The sequence below is a fragment of the Anser brachyrhynchus genome (genome assembly GCF_964034855.1).
Source record: "Anser brachyrhynchus genome assembly, chromosome: 3".
In the NCBI taxonomy this organism is placed as follows: Eukaryota; Metazoa; Chordata; class Aves; order Anseriformes; family Anatidae; genus Anser; species Anser brachyrhynchus.
Genome location: NC_137696.1, coordinates 47,197,596 through 47,222,687, shown reverse-complemented (window position 1 = coordinate 47,222,687; position 25,092 = coordinate 47,197,596). Strand labels below are relative to the sequence as shown.

Genomic DNA, 25,092 nt, shown 5'->3' with positions numbered 1-25,092 from the left:
TAGCTCCAGTCAGTCCTGTAGTCTGAAATACTGTTTCACACAGCAGGCTTAATTCTCAGACTTTAGTATTAGTTTTTTCAGGGGCTTCCTTATCTGAACACATTAGAGAATCAGACCAGTATTTCCAAATGACATCTTTCCTGCATATTGCGTTTCATTTACTCAATAAGCAGAATAGAGTTTTAATAGGGAAAATGTTATATTTATAGAGCAATTACTTTCCGGTCTGTGGTCTTGTGTCTAAGTTTTACACTGTTTAGCTGTTGTAGAATACATTTATTGTTTAACATTTATAGAGCAGTTGTGAATAAATTCCTCATTCAGGTTAGAGCTTCATCATTACAGATTATGAACCAGTATGAACTTAATTTCTAACCAGTTAGAAAATATACATGGGATTTGGCAGTAGATATCACAACACGTTAACTCAGCCTTCTGTCTATTTGAACACTGTGTTGCAGCATCACAGCCATAAAATGAGATTTTTTTTTTTTTAATAATTTTACAGTTGGATTTAAAGGCTGATAGAACCTATACCAGCACCTACAGGCTTACATTATTTACCACTCTAGTATAATATGAAGGAAATGTAAGCAAAGTTTAAATAAAACAGTTGGGTCATGTAATGCAAGACTGACATTTTCCTGTAGCAAAAGCATTTGGCACACAGATTAGAAGCTGATCATCTGAAAACATTGCTATTGCCAAAGTGGAATTGGTCACTCCTAATGTAAGTTATCTTCTCAACAATAATTACTACTTCGTAAATGCCTGGATAAACTCACTTAAAATCTATATGCTTTTTTTTTCCTCCCCAGATATATAATATTTATTCCATATAAATGAACATGAGAATATTTAATAGCTGCGTGGCACTTTAAATATGATAGCTGCCACACAAGTGCTGAAAATGCATATTCTAGCCATTAGGAATCTATTGCAGCCCATTATGATGAAGTCCCAGAAACACAGAGCTTATTTCTTCCTAATCTATAAAACTAAATCTCAATGCCTATAAAGCAGAGTAAATCTGGAGCTTCTACTTTATCACAGATGTAGTGAAAGAATGTGAAAGCATGTACCTACTTTTCACAACAGCCTATACTGCAAGTCAATACTATCTTCCGTGACTTGTGAAAAGAATTCTAACTCATTTTAAGTATACAAAACTAATTCAATCACGGTAGCATATAAAGACATGATGATATTCTTTTGTTATTTTCCTATACTAATTGACATTGAAAACAGAAAATTCAGAGGGAAAGAACAAGCAATTTTCTTATAATCCTTTACAGAGTAAAAACCTTCACACAGAGACCAAAGCTCCAGCTTCAAAGTCCCCATAAAATGGGAATTGGAAAATAAAGGCAACCAGCTGTAAAAGTGTACTTTCACAGTTTGCTTCATAATAGATGTACCATACACACATTCCATTGGTAACAAAAAGAAGAGCGCACACAATTAGAAATCCAGATCGAGAAACAAAATTGTAAAGTATACACCATAATAATGCAAATTAGGGTGGATGGTATGCTACGAAGCTTCACTATATGTAAAAATTGTCCGTTGTAATTTCTTTGATTTCCTTCATCATTAACTCCAATATAATTTGTTGTACAGTATGTATTGTAGTATTGTATTCCTTCACAAGTATGTGAAGGAAGTTCTGGGGGAAAAAAAAAGATATTAGTATCTTTTGGTGGTGTCAAAATAATACAGCTGGGGTGTTTGGACCTACTACACTCATAACTGAGAAATAGAGAAGGAATGACTATTTTTAAATGTAATGCAAAGTATTATGAAAACATCTTATGCTGATGGATAGTAACTTACAGTTTCCTTCTTTATCAATGAAAGTAAAGTTGCAAGTTTTCTAACATTTAAGATCTCAGATGATTACAGGTAGTACACATTGGTATTGAATACAATATATTTCACAAATACTATAAAAAAAGAAGAATGCATTTCACTTTTACTCAGGGATATTTTCCAACTCTGAAAACCTACGGAATTTCTGCAAAGTTGCATATAAATTCTCCATCAAATCTGGGAGCAGGACTAGTCATGCTTTTTAGGAGGACTCATCAAAAACTGCCTTAAAAATGTTACGCTTCCTCATGTAGGTATTGAATACAACAGGAATCAAAATCAGTTAGGCACACTTTCTTTGAAAGGTAAAGAGAGCAACTGTAACAAAAAAGAATTCTCTGAACATCAATCTGCAGTCCAAAATCCCTAATTTGTAAGAAACACATACCTGGAATGAGAGGAGATTTCACTGAGGTCTCCCATACTGCCTTCAGCTGTATGACTGGTAGAAATAGCAGAGGCATAGCTATGAACAGCATACATTTTAGTTGGCTCCTCATCTAGCCCAGGAGTTTCAGAAGACTCGGTCCACTGCTCAGTACGACAATGTACTCCAGACCTGCTGCCAGCAAGGTGCAAAGGGGCCAGGAGAGGAGCTGGCATACAGGGAGCTGTATCAATTCCACTGTCAGTAGATGCCCCTTTTATATAAGTTAATCCAAGCAGCTCAGGATCCATCAGATCTCCAGAACCGAAGTGTTTTTCATCACTGTTGCTGGATGTATTACTGGATAGGGTATTGCTGCTTGAGTGGCTTGAACAGCTTTTATCTCCAATCTTATCAGCAAGAAGAAACCAAACAGAAAAAGAACCGCCCTCAAGTTAAATTGTAAAATCTTAATTTTCATATAAACTACTGAATTTGTGCCATTCAAAGATCACTTTATTATTTTTACAGTATGCTATAATATAATTACAAAGCATGACAAAAGCTAATTATACCACTAGTTTCTATGAAATGAATTGCACAACAGGCTAGACACACTGGAGGTTGATGTCACTGCAAATAAAAGTGAACATCAGGCTCTATTTCCATCTTATATGGCAAATCATAAGATCACACTTGACTTTTCTGATTATAGGACTTGCTTAACATCCATAAAATTGAGTTTCTGAACAGCTGAAATAAGCATTTGTTAAAGCTACAAGCATTTGTAATTATTTGTTTAAACAAGTTCTACTGCAAATCTGAAGGACACTGAAGACTGAATTAACCTTGGCTTTTTCTCAGTGTGGGTGAAATACGCTGTTTATCGGATCAAATCCAATTGGATGTGTGGCTACTTGAACTGAAGCCAAGTGCAATGTATGTGTACCAGATGAGAGTAACTTAAATCACAGGGCTCCCAACTAAGCATGCAATTGAAGTGGAAGAATTATATCAGGCATTTGTGTCAATGAAGTTTTTGTATTTTGTTCTGTTTCCTGAAAAGAGATTTTATAGAGAGTTGGATTAACTTATCTTTGTGACAGAGTAACCAGAATAAGGGCAGATGGGTTTCTATTCGGCAGAACTAAGTGGGAAGGTAACAAACTTTATTATGAGATCCCCTTCCTAGCAGATGTCTATAAACATAGCTGTTGCTCATACATAAAAGCAGTTAGAAAAGGCAGCTCTTCCAGAAATAACAGCTCTATTCCATATGGGAATTAGCAGGTCTCAAAATTTGAGAAATTATAAAAAAAAAGTAGGGGTTACATTTGCATTCATCCTAGCCTTTACAAATGGCTGCCTCCTTAAAAATAATGGAACAATTGATAAAAATATGAATGAGCTGTTTTTCCAAAGAGAGAGTTGGAGAAATGTGTCTGGAGAAAAGACGTGTCACTTTGTACTATAATGTAAAATGGAACCAAAGTGAAAAGAAATGGGAAAAAAAGGTCAAAAGACACAATCAGCCTCATAATAGACATAATGAAGAAGACAATGTGTGTATGAACCCTCCCAAAGATTTCCCATATGTTGCTGAGCATACATGTTCAGTTACCCACAACTCTGCAAGCAGCTGAGAATGTGGGAAAAATCTATTGATATAAACACCTTGAACTGTTCAAAGTTCACTATGGCCATAGCTCAGGGTCATTTTATGCATTTTCTTGTGCCAAAAGAAATTTTTTTTATGAAAGCTCAGTGTGACCCTAATTGTTACATGTTGTTAGATGTTATGTCATGAAGCAAGATTAAAATAAGAATAAAAAGTAAAATCAGGAGGAGATAATCATCCAAGGCAAATAAAAAAAACCCTGAGGAAATCAAGGATATCAGAATTTCACTGGCTATTCAAAAGATGGCAGAGTGTCAAATGGCAAATTGAGCTCGAACAAAAAGGGGATGCGCAATGCGCAGGTGAATATTACAAGGTCCCTTTACAAGGCGATAACTGTTTTTTTCAGTTTTACACCATACATAAAATAGTCTCATCATGTACGTATTATCTTTGTAATGATACTGGTTCTTACTTTGTAAAATGTAGTTATCTTGCACCTGCATTACACACATGCATATGCATGCAAACATTACCATAAGTCCATCATGAACTTTTTCTGTTCAGAACCCCAGCATCATGAGAGCTGCTATTAGCATAAAAATCTAAGTGAAGCAAACTCAGCATTTAACTTTCGCTTCAGTACTATGATTAACGGTAACTGTTACATATAACGACTGCAGGTTTGGCTATACTTTGGCTTAAGATACAAGGAAGTATTTTTGTACATAACTGTACAACATGATTCTATTTATGACAGTATTTTTTTTTTGAGAAGTATCAGGCTAAATTCTCATAAGGAATCAACGTACTTAAGAGAGTTTGGTTTTATATTTTTACCAGTCTAAGTCTAAAAGTATTGTACAGATTCCTACTAACTATAAGAGGTTTTCCATGGAAGTACAAAAGACAACAGAAATAGACCAACCATGTCATTAGTGTAATTTCCATAGTTAAGTCATTTGAGGATTTTGCCATTACTGAGGACAAACCTCTGAACTAGTAGACTAGAAATCTTTTCAGCATTCCCAACATAGAAACTACACATTTACAGTGCTCACTGATAAATACAGCACGTGTATTTTACACATCATGACAAGTGGTAACATAAATGCAACTTTTTTTTTCAGCATATGAAATACTTCACAGATTAAACAAGCCACTATAAATGAAGCTGTAAACACACAGCAGAGTGTAGCCTATATTAGTTAGGCTTTTATCTCCTCAGTGCCCTAGACTGAAGCCCTCTAGGGTTTCTTAGTTTACAAACACAAATTAAGCATGTTCAATTCACCCCTCATCTAGTTAAGCATACTCTGCCTCCCAAAACCCACAGTGGTGTTTGTAAATTACCAAAAGAAACACACCTTAAAAATACATTTAAAACCAGAGTGTTTTTTTTTTTTTTAATTTTATTGTTCATTTGTTCGTTTTTGTTGTTTTTTCCTTTTTAATTTTTATTTGTTTAGTGTGGGGTTTTTTGTTTGTTTTAGAGTTTTGAATGACATTAAAGTAAAAGACTTACATGTGAAAGTTTGTTTGGTGACTCCTTGCCACTGCCTTCCTTTTGTAAAGCCCGGTCTTTGTAGGAGCTGAGGACTTTGGTCGATGGTGCATGCCACTTGGTTTCTGCCATAAATAATTGTGTTTTAATTTCTGAATGCTAAAAAGATGAGTATACTGTACAAAGAAAAGAGCACATGGCTTAGCATCAGGTTTCAAACCCGTATACTCTTTGGAATCAGAGCTGTGCAACTTTGCAGAATTGTTAAGATCTAAACCTGCTTTTCATCATTAACAAAGCTTTCTGAAGTTCAGGAGCAGTTTGGTCAAAATACCACCTAAATATCTCATACCACATTCCATTAGACTGTCTGTAACAGTCCCAGCTTTCATTGTCATATTACTGCTCTTTGGGTATCCAACTGCCATATCAGAACATGGCTGTACTTCACCAAGCACTACATTACAAAGAACATTTCTTTTTAAGATATGGTATGTATTATTACCAGAATGTCTGGTTCCATCCAAAGTTTCCTCTCGTTCTCTGCCTCCTTCACACTCCAGCGAGCCTGTACCTTGGTGTTCATGGAGTAAAGGGGATTGGCACCTTTTAACATAAGCAGAAAATTAAGCTTTTTTTTTCTATAAAACTATTTACATGATGAACAACAACACTTTTTACTCTTCAAAGCAAGTATTTTGCAAGTGATTTGTTTAAAGTCATCATCCTTCTCACCAAACAAGTACAGTAACATTTCCAAACACTGAATAGAAATATTTACATGTAATTTTCTCAACAGTCCACTGTTACGCCTTAAGTGTGAACAGACCAAGACAACACTGAGCTTTCAGAAGAAATGCATTCTTGGGGCTACAATAGCCAAGGTTTTGCAGTCAAGAACTACGTTAACATGTTTAACTGCTTTATAAACTAAGCCCCATGAAAATACCTATTTTTGCAGGATTTCAAATTCATAGCATGTATGAAAGCTAATATTAGATCCACTGTTTTGTATTTTGTATCCATTGCTCTGTTATTTTTATGTAAAATTATGATGTCACTATTGCAGTATTAGAACTATGTAAGATTTGAAGAATCTTAAATACCTGAACTCTAAATTCTCTGGTGGAATTTGCAGAAGTTAATTCACAAAGCAACATACTAAAAGCAAGGTTGTTATAAGTAATTACTGTGCTGGCAAAAGGACACCAGAAAAACTGTAAAAAAAAAAAAGCAAAAAAGCTATAGTTTTGTTTGAATTATTTCCATATATTTAGCTGCCACAGATTTCACTGAATAACCTGAAATACTCTGAGGAATCTCCAAGATGATGCATATATATCTGCTACATGGACTATCTTATATACAGGCATGCCAGAAGAATATTTTGGTTACAGACGAGGAGCCAAGATAATGTTTTCAGTATTCACATTTTTTCTTAAAAGTAGCTTCCTAAATCCAAATGGAAAGTATCAAATGTTTCTATAATATGCTATGTAGATACTGCCATTGCCCAAATTTTATAACAGAATTATCATCGTCAGCTACGTTTATACAACAAAGTGATAAAGCAATCTAGAAAGATTTCTCATGCAATATTCTTAAAACATAAGCAGCACACTGGGGTAGTCTTTTCCTAACACATAGCTAATATTTAAAACCTTCAGCATCAAGGGATTAACAGGTACGTGAACATAACATCTACATATTGCAACAGATTTAAAGGGAGAAGAGACCTGAAATATTGCTGCTTTTTTGAGGAGAAATGCTAGGGAATGGATGTCGCTGGAACAAGTACAGTAGGAAACAAAACCTTAGAAGACTGTAAAGTTCCTTTTTTAATTAAATACCCTTCCAATAAAACTAAAGGAAGAGAAACTACTATTCAATTCCAGTTCCGTTTTACCAGCTGCTTTCTGTCTTGTTCCTAGGAAAGCAAACCTAAAAATTGTTTATTTACCTGAATTGTAAAATAACAATTTGGTCCTAAAGGGTTAAGTAGTATGACTTTAAAACTTTATTGGCATACAGATTACATTACAGTGAACCTAAGAGTCTTAATATTTTACTAACGGATTTCCCAGATAAATCTATGATACAGAGCATCCACACAGATGTGTGCTTCAGAAAGAAGATGAAACAAAATTAAAAAAAAATCATCAATACCCATCATATCCCACTTGCTGTCTCCACTGGCTGCTCCCACTGGGTCCTGGGTCACTGGATGAGGACTGGTTGCTTGGAGAACTTCTGTAATGTTGACTAGAATCATTAATGATGCACTGAGATATTTGTGGAGTTTCAGATTTGAACTGTGTTTCTTTTAAACATTTGTTTTTACAAATAATGCATACACAGTACGAATACGTTATGAACATTCATTTGAGGAATGTATAGGTTTATCATAGATTCCTAAAACTTTAAGAAGTATTTTCTAAATATATTATTTATTTAATCACTAATAAAGTATTTCCAGCTTTACTTCTGAATAATTGGGATTACTCATCAGTCAGAGCAGCTGGATTAGCCCTCTAAATATATGTACGGGAAGCTCTCGTGATGCATTGGAAGCATTTTTATTGCTCTATGCATTCCAATTTTCTACATAATAACTTAGATAAGGTACAACCAATAATTTTTTATTCTTATTTTTTTATTAATACATTGACATAGAAGAGTAGCAATAAAACATTTCCACGAATAATATTTTGTACTTTAAACATTTGAGACTCATGTCTTCGCAATGTCTCTAACTACTCTGCATTTCAGCTGTCCAGAAACCCCAGAAATGTTGAAATTTGTTTTTGATCACCTTCCTACCCTTCCTTTTTGCCCATACCAATCCATAACTCTACAGTTTCCCTCAGCTACATCAGCTTGAATTCCCTGTATTTCCCTTTTTTTTTCATACTTTTTTTTTTAAGGCGGCTATAAATAGAAATGAATTTATGTACTTGAAAAGAGGTAACTTGGGATTTATGCAAAACAATTCCCCAAGGGCATGACATTTAATAAGAAACTTTACTGTTCAGCTTGAAAATTTCCAAGACATTTGCTATTATATTTTGTTTAATAACCAAACACACGTAAGTAGATGGTATAGCGCCTAATTCTTCAGCATGTCCTACTCTGATAAACATTGACAGGACTAAGCCTTTTGCAATCAAATGAATTAGTCTATAGGCTACAGTTGAGCTCAATTGTGCGTTCTTTTTTATTGCCAAGAACTTTGCATTTCTTGCACAGCTTAAGCGAACCAGCATTAAGGAAAGGGTAAATTATCATCCCATGTGTTTCTGGCCTCGAGACAAATGTCTGGGACACTGTCCTCAAAACTGGGATACTGGTTTTTACAGACAAATGTCTACATCCAAAACCTCCTATTTCCTGGACAAATGTCTAGCCATTAGCCTACTAAACAAAAGGTGGCTACAAAAGGAGAACCACAGAAACGTAGTCTGTGAATGCCTCACACAGTTCCTTCACAGAACAGTTGCACCTGGCTGCTTTCAGGAATGGTTTCTGGACTGCAGGTGAAAGGACACACTTGCCTACCACTCTGACTCAAAGACTAAAGTACTCAGAAACTTCTTGGCATGAAAGAGCAGAAAAGTGAGTCCCACTGAAACTTGTCTTTTAGGTACCAATTATGGGAAGCTGTAACAGAATTAGGCATACTACAAAAGCAGAAGTAGAGTTCTAAAATATCCACGTGTTTCTTAATGACTAATTACAGCAAGCTCCTTGTTCAATACAAACATTTGAATTGCCTTCTCAAAACACTTAATTCTCCCCAGAAGCTGTAGTAGAAGCACAGGTGTTCAGATCCCTGTTTAATTTCACTCCAGGGACTGGGCACCTAAACTGCTGCTGCTGAAGTCTTCCACTATATATAGCCTTTTAAGCCTTTTACTGTATCTATCAACATTTCTACTGCTTCTTCCTCTTTTTAACTCTAAAAAGAACTTTTTTATCATTGACATCGACATTAGCTCATTTTCAGACCACTTGCCATAACTCCCCTGTTTATCATCCTGCTTTTCCTTGCCTGTGCTCCTCATCAATTTGTCTACATTGATATTGTGACTCTGAACCTCTAAAATCTCTTCATCATTTTCCTAGCCTGAGTATACATTTTCACCCTTGCAAGACTACCTATAAGTACCAATCAACCTTACTTCAAACTCTTGTTTTAAACACATCTCTCTGTCAAGCTACTAACTATGTCTCCCCTCCCATGTGGGCAGACCTTGCCAATTAGGAACGCTTCTTTTCATGTTTCAGAACCCATGCATCACAGTCCATCATTTTTCTCCCTTTTCATTATTTATACTCTTTACCATGTCCTCCCCAGAACGGTACTCCTGCATTGTACTTGTTTTGCTTAAGTGATACAGGAATTTCTTCACAACAAGAGATGGACTCTGTCTTCAGAGCTTTTTACGTGCTTCACTGAGTGTTAAAGGAACTGAAATTTATGTGAACTTTTTTGGAAATAAGTAGCATATCAGAAAGCTTTATTTTTTTTTCTACATATAAGCATATAGTATGCTTAATAAAGCTCCATAAACCCTGAAATATTTGTAGACATTCCAATATACTGTCTCCTTATGCTAGATTTTACCAAGAATTTCAGTAACGAGACATTAGGAAAAGCTCAAGTCCTAAAATTATATATACATGGTTATAAAAATGTAACCATGGTGTTCTGGTGTTTTGTTTTGTTTATTTATTTATTGGGGGAGGAGGGGAATGTTGAGACTGGGGCAAAAAGAAGCAGAATACAAATGATCAAATATCATAACTCACAGTCTGCCTTCCCCAGACCCTGATATAGACATGTTTTCAAAGATGTTTTACTGTTGCTTGTATATATTTCAAACAATCTAAAAAATTCTCTAATTCTTTTCTACTAAATGAGGTAGTTAGCGTAGCAATAGCAGTATTTTATGATTTCAGCCAGAATTTTTTAAAGCTGTAGAAGAGCTGTACTTCAGATTTTTTTTTAAGTAAGTTAGATATTTCTGTCTTGAAGATTAAAAGAACTACATCACTCCAGGGTAAAGGACTATGCCTCTTCCCATGTGGAAAGGCCTTGCCAATTAGGAACATTTAGAAATAATTGCAAACAATAAAGGACAGAGAGTTCTGTTCAAGACATATGGTTTTCTAAATAATTCAAAGGTCAATGTATTTAGAAATTTAAAACTTTAAGAAGAAATTGTTCTCTTATGAAGAATTATGATTAAATTAGAACAGAGCTAAGATTTAAAGATACCATCCCATCGTCTAATAGGTGTTATATATTCAAATCACAAGCTCTGCTTTGTTTAATTAAAAGCAAAGCAAAGCATAAGGACTGGTAATGAGTTACAGAACCCTTTGAAACTATGCCAATAGTGTGGTAATGAGATTAAATCATTCATTTTTAAAGGCATGAGTTAATTTTATTTATGCTCATTATTTGTTTAAGTAGGCTCACAAAAGGTGGAGGACAGGACATTGTTTAGATCAAAAATTAACAAGAGTTTCCCTCTTTATTGATTTGGAACTAAAGGGAAAGGTTAGCTGTCCTCATCAGTAGGATCCTCAGCACAGCACACTTTCATCACAAACAACAAAAGTCGCTTGTTTCACGTAGAGTGAACTATAATCAGTCAATTCCCTCTCACACAACCTCAGAATTAAAATTACAACAAAAGTTCTAGAGAACAGAGCTATCTAAGTAAGGCACATTAGGAAAATGACAGGCATTAAATGGAGAGTATACTACCTTGCACCATCTGGCAGTTTTCTATCAAAGGAAGTGCTGCGAGGAATGGCTGTCTGAGCCTGCTGGAGAAGCTGCTGGCACTGCAGTCTGTCAGATGTTCCTAGGATTGGAGAGGCACGAGAGAGAGGCTGCCCAGCGGGAGTCGGCACCCGATGCCAAGTGGTATTCCTTCTGAAAGGGGTTTTATACTCACATGGGGTGCCTTCACTGTCAAGTTTGTATTCCACCATGGGTATACGACAAAGTTCTGAACAACCCCTGCAGGACAAATAAAACGATGATCAATCTCACTGGCAGGAACAGAAAAAGAAATCTTGCATTCTGCAGTCAGAAGTATATGCATATTTTTCTTCTGGGCGACGAAAGGTCTTCATATAGCATTGTGCTGACCTTTGAATGCTTCAAAGCTATCATTTCAACCAGGTAGGAAAGGTGTCAAAATAAAACATTTGTTTGCATGTGATCAAAGGTTTTGAACTCTCTCCTTGCCTTCAAAAAGGAAAAATTATTAAGCTTTTATAAATTAATAAGCTTGAGTTTCACATAATAAAAACTACTAGAAATAAAGCTTTCAGATGTCAGCAAATATCAACATCAAGTTCTTCTGTAACAGCTTTAGTTTAAATTTCATAAATACAAATCATTTCTTAATGTGAAAATGTACATATCTGAAACTACAAAACATATTTGTTGCTTCCCAGCAATCTAGACATCTCTTAGTGCTATTGAGAACTATCCTTTAGAATCTATCCAGTTCCTGCTGAATGACAAAGCATATACACTGTGATGCAAATGATTATGTAGCATCTAAATATTTTTCCATTTGTTTTCAAACAGCACTTTCTAATGTCTCTCATTCCGGGAATCTCATTGCCCAGAAGAGAAATAGGGAAGCAGATGAAACAAAGTCAAAGCTTACAACTTTGATGTGAATCTTACAGTGTGGATAAATACTAATAGCGTTCCCAGAAAGTATAAACTCAGGAAAAAATAGTGATAGCATTGTCCAAAAGATCAGTCTGCCTTTGGGCTATTTACTGTAGACTCCGGCCACAATTGAATTAAAGATTACTGTTTCAGCAATTAGTTAAGAGAGACTTCACACCAGCAGTGATTATCATTGCAGCTGTATATATAATAGTGAAAATTCACTGCCCCATCCTTGAGCCCAGTCTTAATCAAATTCTGCTTTTGTTGAAAACCGTCATTCATCACTCAGAAATTCATCATCAATTCATCACCAGAAATTCATCAATTCTGACTAAATTAAAAACACCTAGAAAAATTGTAATATAGCATGCATAAAGTGTTTACAGCTTTAATCCTGAAAATTCTTTGGCACAAATGACTTAACACAATTACACAGTATAAATTCGCATATGTTAAACTACTTGAAGCTTCCGAACCAAACCCCAAAAGAATATTTTCATTCCCAATGTTTCAGTAAACAGACAAAAATAAGGGATTATAAAAATGCTACCTATGTTTTTCAAGGTTGTAGAAAAGATGATGTGTGCAACTGTAGCAGTTACATTCTAGCTATTCTGTATATGCCCAGTGCAATCCAACCAGACACTTCTGGCTACTTAATTTAATGGTAATGGAATAGGTAAGTTGTTTATCCTGCAGCATAAAATCTTAGTTCCTGCTGGCACTCAACCAAATGAAACAGGTAAAGAAAGAATTTCAGTCAAATACTGAGGATAAAGTGTTGAGGGTGAAGACTGGGAGCCATTCAATGTAGGGCAGAAGATGCCGTGATGAAGATGAGTTGAAGAAGGATCACTAGAATACTGTAAAACAGAACTCAGAATTCCTGATTTTTCAAGGTTATTCTGTGATTAAACTCACCAATAAAATTTGATGTGTAAATTCTGCTGATGTAGCACATTTGGACATGGAATTTTTTGTTTGTTTACTTTTAACAACATCTAAGGGATCACGCTAAAGCTGTACATTAAAAGAACATTAATTATGCAAGCTTAAGAACTCAGAAGGGAGGAAATCTTAAAATAATACTGCACACACTTTAATTTGTCCTCTCTGTGTTGGTGGAGTGAAGAAATATATTCTCTCTTTTGCTTTTAGGAAAGAGCTCTTTACCTCGTTCTATGCATATAAAAGACAGCATTCATTGAAGCAATGTTACTCAATATGTAATTTTCATTATGATTTAATGGGTCGGATATTCAGCACTGATTTATTATGAGAAATTATTTGATAGCTGCATACTTTCACTGGGTATAAAAACTAATTTCTTTCCAGCTCCTCTTATCACAGAGCATCAGTGAATGATTTTCTGTTTTTAGCTTTCCTATGGAGGTAAGAAGACCCTAACAGTCTGCTACCACAGATAAGGAATGAAGCTATACAGAAACCAGTGTTTTAAAATTATCAGTTAATTTCAGAAGGTCAATTTGATATGTCTAAATAGCCTCCCCTGTCTTCCCTCCAAGAGTGCCACATTTATTCGGATCACCATTTCAAACAACCTCTGTTCATTTATGAATATTTGTAAAAATTGTTTCACCCTTCTGAAAAGTCACAACACACACATTTGGCTCTCAGCATGAGGAACACTGGAACGGCTGTTTTAAGCTAGTTGCCTAGAATCACACTAACACTTCTACTGGAGAAACTTGGATAGAATAAACTTCTCCAGTGCAATATTCAACTGCTTATATCCCAAGACCATCCTTCTCTTCATAAGACTCCCCCCACCTCATTCACTGTCTGTAACAAATGAGGCCAAGGTCTGAGAGACAACAGCCCCTAGCAGTACAACCGTAATTCATTTCCAGAGCAGGGCCATAACATTATGTGAATGCAGAAGGCTCTTAAAGGAAAAAATAACATAAGATTGATTACTCAATTAAAGACTTTCATAAAACCTTATATACAAAACAGAACAAAGAACATACAGATGATATAGCAATGTTAATATTAGTTTAGTGTGCTGTATAATTTTTCAGGCAGCCATATGTAGTTTTTCATTATTGGATTATGAAGTTCAACAATTAAGTAGGCCGCTATTTCAATCATTCTTCTGCTGATTTCAAAGTTATTTCATTCCCTTCTACATTCCCATAGACCATAAGTGTTAGAAACAAATCACCCTCTCCCTAACCTTAACTATTAGGATATTGATTTCACAGTTTGTCTTAGTAATTGGGAAAAGTATAGCATGTAATTGTCATTGTATCCCTTATTAATTACTTCGTAGGGAGTATTTAAAGTGCTGTAAGAATAACCATGGGTTTTGAAGTCAAAATGGATTATTACTACTATTAGTTTGACTCAGCTTGCTAACTGAATACCTAAAGCGTTATATAAAAACAGCTAACAAGCTCTCCAACAGAGAAAAATAATTTTTTTAACGAGTATGTTTACTTCGCTAAAATGGATTCCTCTAACTGACAAATAACAAATTGATCGAGGGCACTTTCTGAAAAGAAAAGAAAAGGGGGTTGCAACCCTATTTCAAATAAAATAAAAATCTAAGAAACTAACAGTGGTACTTATAAATCCAAAAAGAAGCACCAATATGGCTTTTAGCTGGTACAAAACCACAAAATTCCATGGCTAAAATGGAACTAATTTATATGACTCCCTGTGTCACATAGGCTTATTTATTTTAATGTAAAAGTGCCAAACCAATCAATTTCACATTTACATGGAAGTTACACCTTACTGCTTCACAAACACTGCCCAAAGAACAGATACTGCAGTATACTGGTATATCTAAGATGATAATTGTAGCTACTTCCTAGATCAGAAACAGAAAATCAATTACTTTATGTCCGCAATCCAATAAGTATTCATTTATTTATTTATTTTGCTGTGGATCTATTGCCAAGCTAGCTTGAATGAAAAACAACTGAACATATTACATGCAATTTCCTATTAATTATTCAGTTGAACCATTATCTAACTTCTATTTGTAATACCATAACTGATTCCACTGGATGGAGAATATGTATTGGGGCTAGTATTGCAGGAGAGCTTTTACTTCGTTTTTATAGTTCTTAATTTTTTTAAATCCACTTTAAAGAATAATTAAAAACAGATCTATATCTTAAGGTTTTAGTATTTAAAAGTTACCTTATTGTGCTCTGTAAATACATTTAATGAAAATGTTGTGCTCAATTTCCGATATTATGGAAGTCCAGAAATAAAAGGATACAAAAACCATTGCTTGATTTGGTAAAGCTCTCATATAGACACCAATTTAACTGTTTGAAAAACAGATTTTAGTTTAAAGTTATTTTAACACATTTAAGTGTTTATATCATTTGGGGGTGCTGAGAGCTGACAAAAATATGACTTTTAACCTCTAGATATCGTGCATCGCTATGAATGGTTTGTTAGGATAACAACAAAAAGTAGAAAAACTGGATACAATTTAACATCAGTTCAGTGCATCACAGATCTGAACTACTAAAGGGGACGTATGGATAGAAACAGTCATTGGTGTCCACCAGTTGTGTTGCACTGAAGTTTTCCTTTACTACCGCCATTTCAATTCAAAACATTTAATCTTTCTCAATAAAGAGACAATATGTATATGTAGCAGTACAATAAGTAATTGCATTCTCCCAACTCAAATGTTTGAAGCAATCGCTATTACTGTGCGTGTTTGTTCTCAGCTGCAGCAGTTCTCTCACACGGTGTCACAAGGAGAATGAGAACCCACCGTGCAACCTATTAAAACCACATAATAAGGCATTAATTTCACATAATTGTAAGGATTTGATTAAAAAGCAGAATTTAGTAGCTTAGTTTTCCTTAGACTCGCTGTGTAACTACATGAGACATACGTTTATTTCCCTTTCTCTGACCTTCTGAGGTGCCTCCCGGAGGTAAGCCCTGGACTCCACTAACACTCTACATCAATTACAGAGCGAGCCAGAGACACTGGATAAGATCAAATGGTCTAAAACAACTTTGGTCAAAGAAGTCGAGACAAACACTTCCAAGTTACGACATCTCAGAAGCCTATTAACAGTAGTCACACAACAAAAGGGAAAGAAATGTCATTTGAAAAATATTAATTGGGTTTTTCTTTAAAACAGTTTCATAGCACAACAGATGTGTGCGACTGCTTATGGCAACCTCAGGTGATAAGGCTGCTGCCACTTTATCATTCCTGGTTTTAGGGGAGTAATAACTGCCTGGCAGTCCCTTCAGAGAAGAGCTGAAGCTGACAAGCCCTCCTTTATGAAGATACATTCATTGTCCTTTGATCTTTGTTACTATGCAGTTTTAAACAGAATCTTGGCATCAGTGAGCTGACAAACAATTTTGAAGCCTCCTAAAAGCCTCTACACCTGCATTGTTGTATGAAAAAGAGAAGAGGAATACAGACAGGACACATGCATTGGATGAAAGGAGTTAGTCAAGAAATAGAAAAGGAGAAAAAAACACAAAGCAACCAAGATGTTTGGCTTGTGTGATCAGTGGGGCAATAACAACCCCTGCAGTCTCTGCTGATGGAAAGCAGGACTCAAGCAGAGCAAGTCACGTTTCCAAATCCCAGAGAATAGGAAGACAGCCACATCAAAAGATAATAAATATGGGGAATAAAGGCTTGAAAAGCTATTGTCAATAAGGAAGCATCACTTGGAAAACAGACGAATAGGAAAGATTTTTGTGACATTAAAGAGAAAAACTTTCTAAATTCACCACGAGTCTGTATGAAGAATCGGAAAACCTAGGGCTGGGAAAACCAACATCTAGGATGAAGAACTTATTTTATGCTCCAGCTTAAGAAATAGAAATGGAAAGTAACAAAGAGGACAAATGACGTAGCAAATACAGACCTATCTCTTTGAGCTCTGAAAGAACTGAGTTCAGACTGAAACCTGATTTTGAAATAATCTTTAAGATAATGGAGAGACGAGATTAGGACTAAGACCTCATCATATCAGGAGACCCAGGAATCAGTCATGAGGAAGTAGCAGGTATAAATATACATGATTCAATCAACTGAATATAAAATTAAGTTTGACTTCATATATAGGTCATTTAATGACTTACAAATATATCTTCTTTAATGAACAGAAAAAAAATCTGCTGATCCAAATCAACAAAATCAAAATACAACAATCGCAAACACTAAAATCTCTTTGTAGGTCAGTAACAGCATCTTTGGAAATACAATAAAAAAGGGAAGAAATGATATTTAACTGACTGAATTGTAAAGCACATCCACAGGCCCTTTATTCATCCCTCCACCAGTCAGATTTGGGGGGCAACTGACTGTTTCAAAGATTTCAAGGCTACCAAGAGCCCTTCTAACACTTTCCATTCTTTACTTCAGTGGGAGGACCTATGATATTCTCCAAAGCAGCTCCCCATTGCAGTAAAAGACTTTCAGTTAGTATCTCCTGCATTCTTTGAGACAGCATAAAGATACCAGGCTACAGATGACTACGAAGCCAGCAGCAAATTTCAGCAATTGCACAGTATAGCAACCACCGAGACTGATAGTACACCAGTCTTAAGACGAGTTCAGTGAAATGCAGTTCTGAAGGTACATTTTAAACTTTGCTATATGAAACTTTCATCCATTTCTCTTTTACAAAAGAAAAATGACAGATTGACCATACTTCTGATATAGAAAGATAGAAATACCTCAAGCATACTCTAAGTGGTTACGTGTATATTTTACTTCAATTGATGGACCAATTGAACAATTTGAAGCCCTGGATCTTCTGTCAGCTACAACACATCTGTTAGGTTGAACTGCGAGTGCAGGTAAGTGAACTGAATGGTACAAAGGCTGTCCATAAGTGTTCTCTGCACAGCACTATCATTGATGCTACATTAAAGACATTTTAAATACCTTTCTCCACCTAAGCAGAATATGCACTTGCTGCACAGTAAAAGTCTTCTCAATCGTGCCTAGAGATCTTAACTGCCAGAGAATGTTAGTTCATAGGAGGTAGTAGGGCAATTTGAGTAACTGTGAGAATGATGCACATCTTCAGATGGAACAGGGAAAATTTTCTTTATAAGTTACCTTGTTTACAAAATCTATCATATTGACCTACACTGCATCTTTATATCAGCTACAGATGAAAGAATCAAAAAAAAAATAAATCAGTGAACAGGATCTTGAGAATGTTAACACTACAGTCGCTCTATGACAACCTTTTCTTTTTTTTTTTTTTTTTTTTAACCTTCCAGACACTTGATCTGTCTTACGATCTTGTAGAAAATACCCTAAATGCTGATAATCTAAATCAATAAACCATGCACAGGATACCATAGCATTTCAAAGTCAGTATTAAAAGTAAGCCAATTTTGGAAAGAAATAATTGACATACAGTATTATCTAAAGGAATTTTCCATCATGGGGGAGGAAATTTTACTCAAAGTTTTAAAGCAATTAACTCTTCCCAAGAATGTGTAATGACTGGAATAGAAGTGCCTAATTTAAGGAGAAAAATCAATAGAAGCAATCTTTTATAAAAGGTCCTGGTAAACCACTTAATAAATACAGGAAGACTGTTACGATTGCCAGTAGAATTCCACAAGCAGAGCCCAAGGAGATGTCTAGTATAACCTGAAAACTGCAGTCATCTCAGTTGGCTACCAAAGATGAAAACACTCCTCTCCTTTTCATGGCTTGGTGCGTCACATATTAAGGTATGGGCTGTCCTGTTCCCTATGTCGGGGTTCTGTTTGCTGGTGCTGCCACCTTTCCGAACATAGGAGTGGCAGAACGTTCACAGTGAGGGGGTGAGCCAAAAGGTCTTACTGTGATGCTGACCCCAATATTAGGGCTTGCACTTAAATGTGATGGCCCGGGGTTAAACATCTCTGCTGCTAATCAGAGTTCTGACACAGCTCAGTTTTGGCAAGAGCCTCCATACATCAGGCTAAATCCCAGTTCATGTCTCACATTTCCTGAATCTAACAATGCTATAAAAATACAGTAATCTGACGGGAACAAAAGTTAAGCATTTTCTCCTTTGTTGTTGTTAGGTAGATAGGATTAATTTATGCAAGCGATGTGGCTTCCAATTAGTATCATTATAGTTTCTTAGCAATAGCTCCCTCAGTTACCTTTACCAAAAAAAAAAAAAGTAATGGAACTTTCAAACTACAGTTTTCAGGTATTTGCATTCTTCTCAAGTTAGTAGCAGGGCCGGCAATTAGAATTTGGATGCACTCAAACTTTTACTTGTACAAGCAAAAGTTTAGTTTCAGATTTTTCTGCTTTAAGGTACTTCAAACATTGCTAGTTCAGCACTGTCACGCCAGCAGTTTTAGACAATGGCTTCTTTTTAGTCCAGAATGGGCTTGGCCCAGGGGAACTCTCTCAATTCAAGGGACCAAAGGAAAAAAAAGAAAAAGTGGCCTACGAACTATTGCATGAGCTTATGGCAAAACGCCCTTGAGAGAAGATTTGAACTCTTCCACTAAATAAACACTTCCATACTTCCTAAAAACATTTTTTCCAAACATTCAATACTCTGATGGTTATTTGTTAAAGTCTTAGAAACACAATTGTCTAGTAAGATCACAATCATTCAAGAAGAGTAAGTATCAAAACTGGAAAATACAGAAAGACATTACATTTGCTTCTTTCATAAGAGTTTGCAAAGTTCAAGAGAATGAAATAACCTCAAAAGAAATACAGTAGTATTTAATAATGGCTCCCAGGTAGCCTCAGGTATAGGTATAAAAACATTCCAATTTTAAACATTACTAGCAACAGCAGGAAAAAAAAAGCACACAACACAACTGTTCACAAACAAGTGGAAACTACCACTGCTACTTCTCCTACAGTGGTTGTACTTGGCCTTCTGTTTCTTGCCCATCCCTGGAAATTTTGCCTTAAGTTTTGTTCATTTTCTAAACTTCCTACAGTTTTCTTGCACACTTTTATATATAATGGAAGATGAACTCAGACAAATAAGCTTCAATGGAGTAAGAAAGATTCTAACTGAATGCAACACTAGAGTTTAAAATGGATTTGGAAGTACTTGAATTCCTTGATTGGATTTGACTGATTAAGGAGATAGTGTCCTTGAGCATTACTGTGACAACACCAGCAAAAGCAAATTAGAAGGAACATTGTTATTCTCCTGTTAAAATCCGTGTAATTCCAGCTACTGTGCTGTAGTACTAGGTAATAGTGACAACAGAAGAACATATTGACAATTCTAAAGGGAAATACATATCATAGAAACAAATATGAGACAAGAATACTTATTCAGATCTGAGTATACAGACTAGCACTTCTGCTCTGAAATCTGTAACTGTAATTTAAAGAGTTTATGTTTTAAGTAGACATTTCTTCCTTCTATCTAAATATCAGCCTGGTGCCACGCAAATAATTATAATTTCTCAATTTGTGCATGATTATTTAATTGCTGGAACAATCTGAAAATAGTAGGAGCTTTGTTTCAGGTTCATTAACTCTACAGGATAGCAAACGAAAGGCCTTATCCCATGATTGCTTTTGCATATACTGCTATCAAGACTATAGGTAGAAGGATCTACATATTAAGAAAGTAATGGAATGCACTGACTGAGAAAAATTTCCCTGGTTTCCTAATCACTCTGTAACATTCATTTGTAAGCATCTTTAACATTCCAAATAATTTTCATACTGAAATAAATTAACAGAAGACATTTTGCAGAAAAAATAATAATTGTTAATAGTTCATTGTTAATATTCACAGTATATGCATGCTCATAGCTTGTTTTGTTGCTTGCTTGTTTGTTTGTTTTTTTTTAATATAAAGGGCTGATGGATTAGAGATTATTTGTGGGTTAGCTAACAAACAAAAACAAGTTAAGAACTTGATTAAAAAGATCTCCACTTCAGCTGCCTATGACAAGCAATGGAGTAGGAAACAGGGAAATGGATATGCACAAGTTTTAGCTAGTAAGCAGCTGTGATTACCAAGAGAGTTTCTTCTTTCTCCAAACTGCTGGTAATTTATGCCTTTCTGCCTTTTTCTCATTCCACCTCTCGTTAATATATTTTACGAACAGTGTCACAGGTCAAATTTGCCAATTGAAACTCTCAGTCTTGTTACTTGGTATCTTTACATTGCTTTCTGTCTGCTCTATTTAGATTTTAAACATTTGGGACTGACAAACTCAAAACCTTCTGTATATGAGATCCCTTTCGAATGACGCAACTAAAATTACTATTCTTATTTTGGGGGGAGGTAAGAAGGGGAACAAGGTGCTTTCCATTTCTGTGAGAAGCTGATATTTGAGAGGAAAGAGACATTAAAGAAGTTTTTTTGTTTTTTTTTATACTAGAGAGATGAGGCTGAATAGAACTGAAAAATACTTCGGCGCTTTTCCTGTATTAGAATAGAAACAGCTTAAAAATCCGTTTTCCTTAGTAATTAGTTACACAGTTTTAAAAAAATGCAAAAAAATTTACAAACAAGAACAGCTTTTGCAGATTTTTCCCAGTTTGGTTCTACTCCTCAGTTAAAAGTCCTCCTACACACAGACTGAGTGCCATTTATCTTACACTGATTTGGGATTTTAACATTTCGTTTCTAAAAACATATCTAAGAAGATATAAACAATTTATACAGTATGTATTTTTCTATCAGGGACTATAAAATACACGTTTTACCTTCAATATAATAGGATTGGCTCATTAGGCTCATATTCTGTAAACAGCTTGGAAATGTATACCAAACAAGTCAGTGAAAATTCATACCCAGAAGCAGATGGTGAGAATAGCAAAGCTAAGCAAAGAGACGCTTAATTGCACATTCTATCCAACTAAGCAAAACGGTAGTATTCTATATTCACACACGTTTACTTTAGAAAGGAAACCAATGCTTCAACACGCAGGTTGAGGCAGGGAAGGGCACTTTTGTGTCATTCATCAGGCCAATGACTACTTGGAGAATTGCCACCAATTAAGCAGTATTCGTGTACAGCTGGCACCAACTTCACAGAGCTGCATGCTATGTAAAATTTCATGGCTTGTTGTCTTGCCAAAAGCAACACATCTAATGTTTTTTTTCTGTTAAATTAAAAATCAACAAGAGATTTAAAGATGGCCTTTTACAAGTGGACAAGTAATTCAATTTACTGTAGTACAGTTCTCATTTAGGATGAGCCAAATTAAAAATGCCCAGAAAAAGTGTGAGAAAAACTTATTACTGTAAAGTTTTAAAATTTTACCTATTCATCTACCTCAGTAATAATCAAAATGGAGAGAAGAGCAAAAATCTTTGTCACAGAAAAAAAGGAATACTGACAACAGAACATTGTATTTCATCCATGAAAACAACTGTACAGTCACTGTAATAACATCTACTACACCCTTCTCCAGAATCTGTGATCATCTATTTCATGTTGCAGCAATATTTTTTTTTTGCTTTCATTGATGATTTCATTGATGCAATTTAATATTTAATATGAATAAATTAGATATCTACAGAAAATAAGGAGGACAGTTAAGACCTGGTACTGTGTATGTCCAGAACACAGTATTTTCCCTATTTCCCTACTTGTGCTAAAATTTTGATGTAAGAAATTAAAATAATAATACAATAGTAATGCATAATAATAAGTAATCATCATCATCCTTTCCCATAGGACAGGAGTCGGAGAAGCTTCAAGGAAATAAAAGGTACAGTTTTCAGAGGATTCAAAATTTCCGAAATTAGTATTAAAATATAAAATTATCCTGTGGAAGGAAAGAAGTCATATCAGCTTCATTTCTAGCATATCAGCTAGATTTACCTTTAAATGGGAACCTGTAAGGAATTTAATCTATTACAAGCCAATAAGGATTTCAGAAAAAAGATTGCTTTAAGAACTTCAATACTATTACCACCAAACATGACAGACAATGTCAACTTCCTGACAGTCACAAAAAAAATAAAAAACATCATGTAAACTGTGGAGGCAAAATGTCACATTGAGGACTGTTGCTTGTTACCTTCTAGGTGCTCCATCCTCGTGTGGCTGAATAATCACCACTTTTACTGTCACTGATGTACGTAAAAGGTCAATCATTTGTTCATGAGTCAAAGTTGCCACAGCCACTTTACAGATTTCAACCAGGCGGCTCCCTTGCCTTAGGCCTGCTTTCCATGCAAAACCAAAGGGCTCCACATCTGCCACTATCCCTTCAAAGTTCACGTGGAATCCAAGCTGGCCCAACCCATTCCTCCGAAGGGTCATTTCTGTGGTTTCACATCCTCTGGTCACTATCTATAAAGAAGTATCAGATTGTTAGAACATTCATTTCTTTGGACAGACAAACGCCACTTTTCAAACCTTGTAAAGCCATTTATGGCTTGGCATTTATTATCTTCAATATACTAATGTTAATAATAATTTTGACATTTGTAGTTGAAGGTTTCTGCATAAAACAAAGGGAACAGAACACTTCACAATATTAAAAACTTACAACCCCAAAGCAAGCAGCTGTCCTGTGTTAAATTCCTCCCCCCCCAACATTAACACAACACCATTTATATCTTATTGAAAACTTAACAGCTGCTTTTGCTTCAAAACACAAAGCAAGCAAAATGTTATCCTGTCAGATACTTCATTCTTGTAGGCTGACTGACTGCAGGTGTGCAGGCATTTTTTCTTCAGTATTAGAGTATTAGTATTAAGCTTGAGATATAACGTGAGCCAAATTGAGTGAAATGCTTCAGCTCTAGCAGCATCTCTTCTATAGACTTTAACAATGAAGACCATTTTGATTTATTTTCACTTGTAGTCAGGTTCCTAACTGCTACTACCTCTGCATGTGGACATTACTGAAATGGGATAAGATTTTTAATGTCACTGGGAAAGTTAAAAACAAGACCAAGTTTCTTCATATTCAATTAAAATTAATTGTCACTACATAGACTAGCCAAAAACCCTCAAATTCAGATTTTGTTAAGCAGGCTCATTTTTATATATAATGTTACAAAACCTCAACAGCTTTGCCCTCTAAACCATAATCTTACAACAGTCTATATGCTGGGATACTTTGCCAGGTTCAAGCTGCACTTGAAATTCATGAGCTACTCTCATACTCCATTGGCGTCACAAAGCCAGTACAAGGCTATGTATGAGCTACTGTAAGGTTGCTGATCTGAGGAAGCTGGCCCACACTCATGCTTTTAACCTGAGAAAATGAAAATTTTAAACTCTTCATTAGTTTCCCTAAATTTTTGTCACAAATTTCCAAAATATATGCAAAACTTAGTCACACAGTGAAAAGAAGAACACTCTAATAAGAGCTGGGAGTCCCATTGAGGGATGGAATTTTATCCTTATTCTATCCTTTCAAAAGCACACAACTTTTTTTTTTCCCCTTTTCTTTAGGGAGGGAAGGAGGCAGACACCTCTCTGTTGTTATGAAACAACCACAGAACATTGCAGAATAAATGCAACAGTCAAGGAATATGGATTTCCCCAACTCAGAGCAGTCAGAACATCACCTTTGAGTTGAACAATTTAAAGTTATAAGAGAAGAAAGATGAACATTCTTGCCATAGATTAAGCTAGTCCCAAAGCAAAGGTAAAAAGGATTCCAGGAGATCAAGCCCTCCACAAGCACATCCCCTAAAATGTGACATGGCATATTACATAGTAATGTCACACAAAACATAACACTGCTCCACTTCAAAATAGGTCATTCTGTGTACTTGGTTGCTATTTCTCTGAACACATGGCTGTGCATGAACTAAGAGATGGCTTCTCTGAATGCACTCAACATAGATGAAATTAAGACATATCCTCTAAATCTTATGAAGAAGGCAAGGAGTATTTTTACCACACAGGCTTCTACTGAACTTTAGCCTACTCAGATTGATGTCCAAAGATCCATTAAGCATTTTCATTTAATCCTTCTCTTAGCCATCCTATATTGTCCTAAAGCTCAGATCCATTGCCTTTTCTGTCTTAAAACCCAGCCAGACAAGTTCATTTATAGTTTACTTCTCCTCCTCTCTACTTTA

General features: G+C 35.4%; 1 protein-coding gene across 5 annotated transcripts in view; it reads right to left on the bottom strand.

Annotated features, from left to right (window-relative positions):
* Positions 1 to 25,092, bottom strand: part of SIPA1L2 (signal induced proliferation associated 1 like 2) — a 138,749-nt gene that overhangs the window by 27,926 nt on the left and 85,731 nt on the right. For 3 of the 5 annotated variants that reach the window (XM_080584375.1, XM_080584377.1, XM_080584379.1), the window contains exons 10-15: positions 23,070 to 23,344; positions 11,132 to 11,389; positions 7,525 to 7,620; positions 5,864 to 5,964; positions 5,380 to 5,483; positions 2,258 to 2,646 (exon numbers count right to left, since the gene is read on the bottom strand). In XM_080584375.1, coding sequence (XP_080440501.1) covers positions 2,258 to 2,646; positions 5,380 to 5,483; positions 5,864 to 5,964; positions 7,525 to 7,620; positions 11,132 to 11,389; positions 23,070 to 23,344 — 1,223 coding nt within the window. The remainder of the gene's footprint in view (positions 1 to 2,257; positions 2,647 to 5,379; positions 5,484 to 5,863; positions 5,965 to 7,524; positions 7,621 to 11,131; positions 11,390 to 23,069; positions 23,345 to 25,092) is intronic. The other 2 variants (XM_080584376.1, XM_080584378.1) reach the window with 1 other exon arrangement.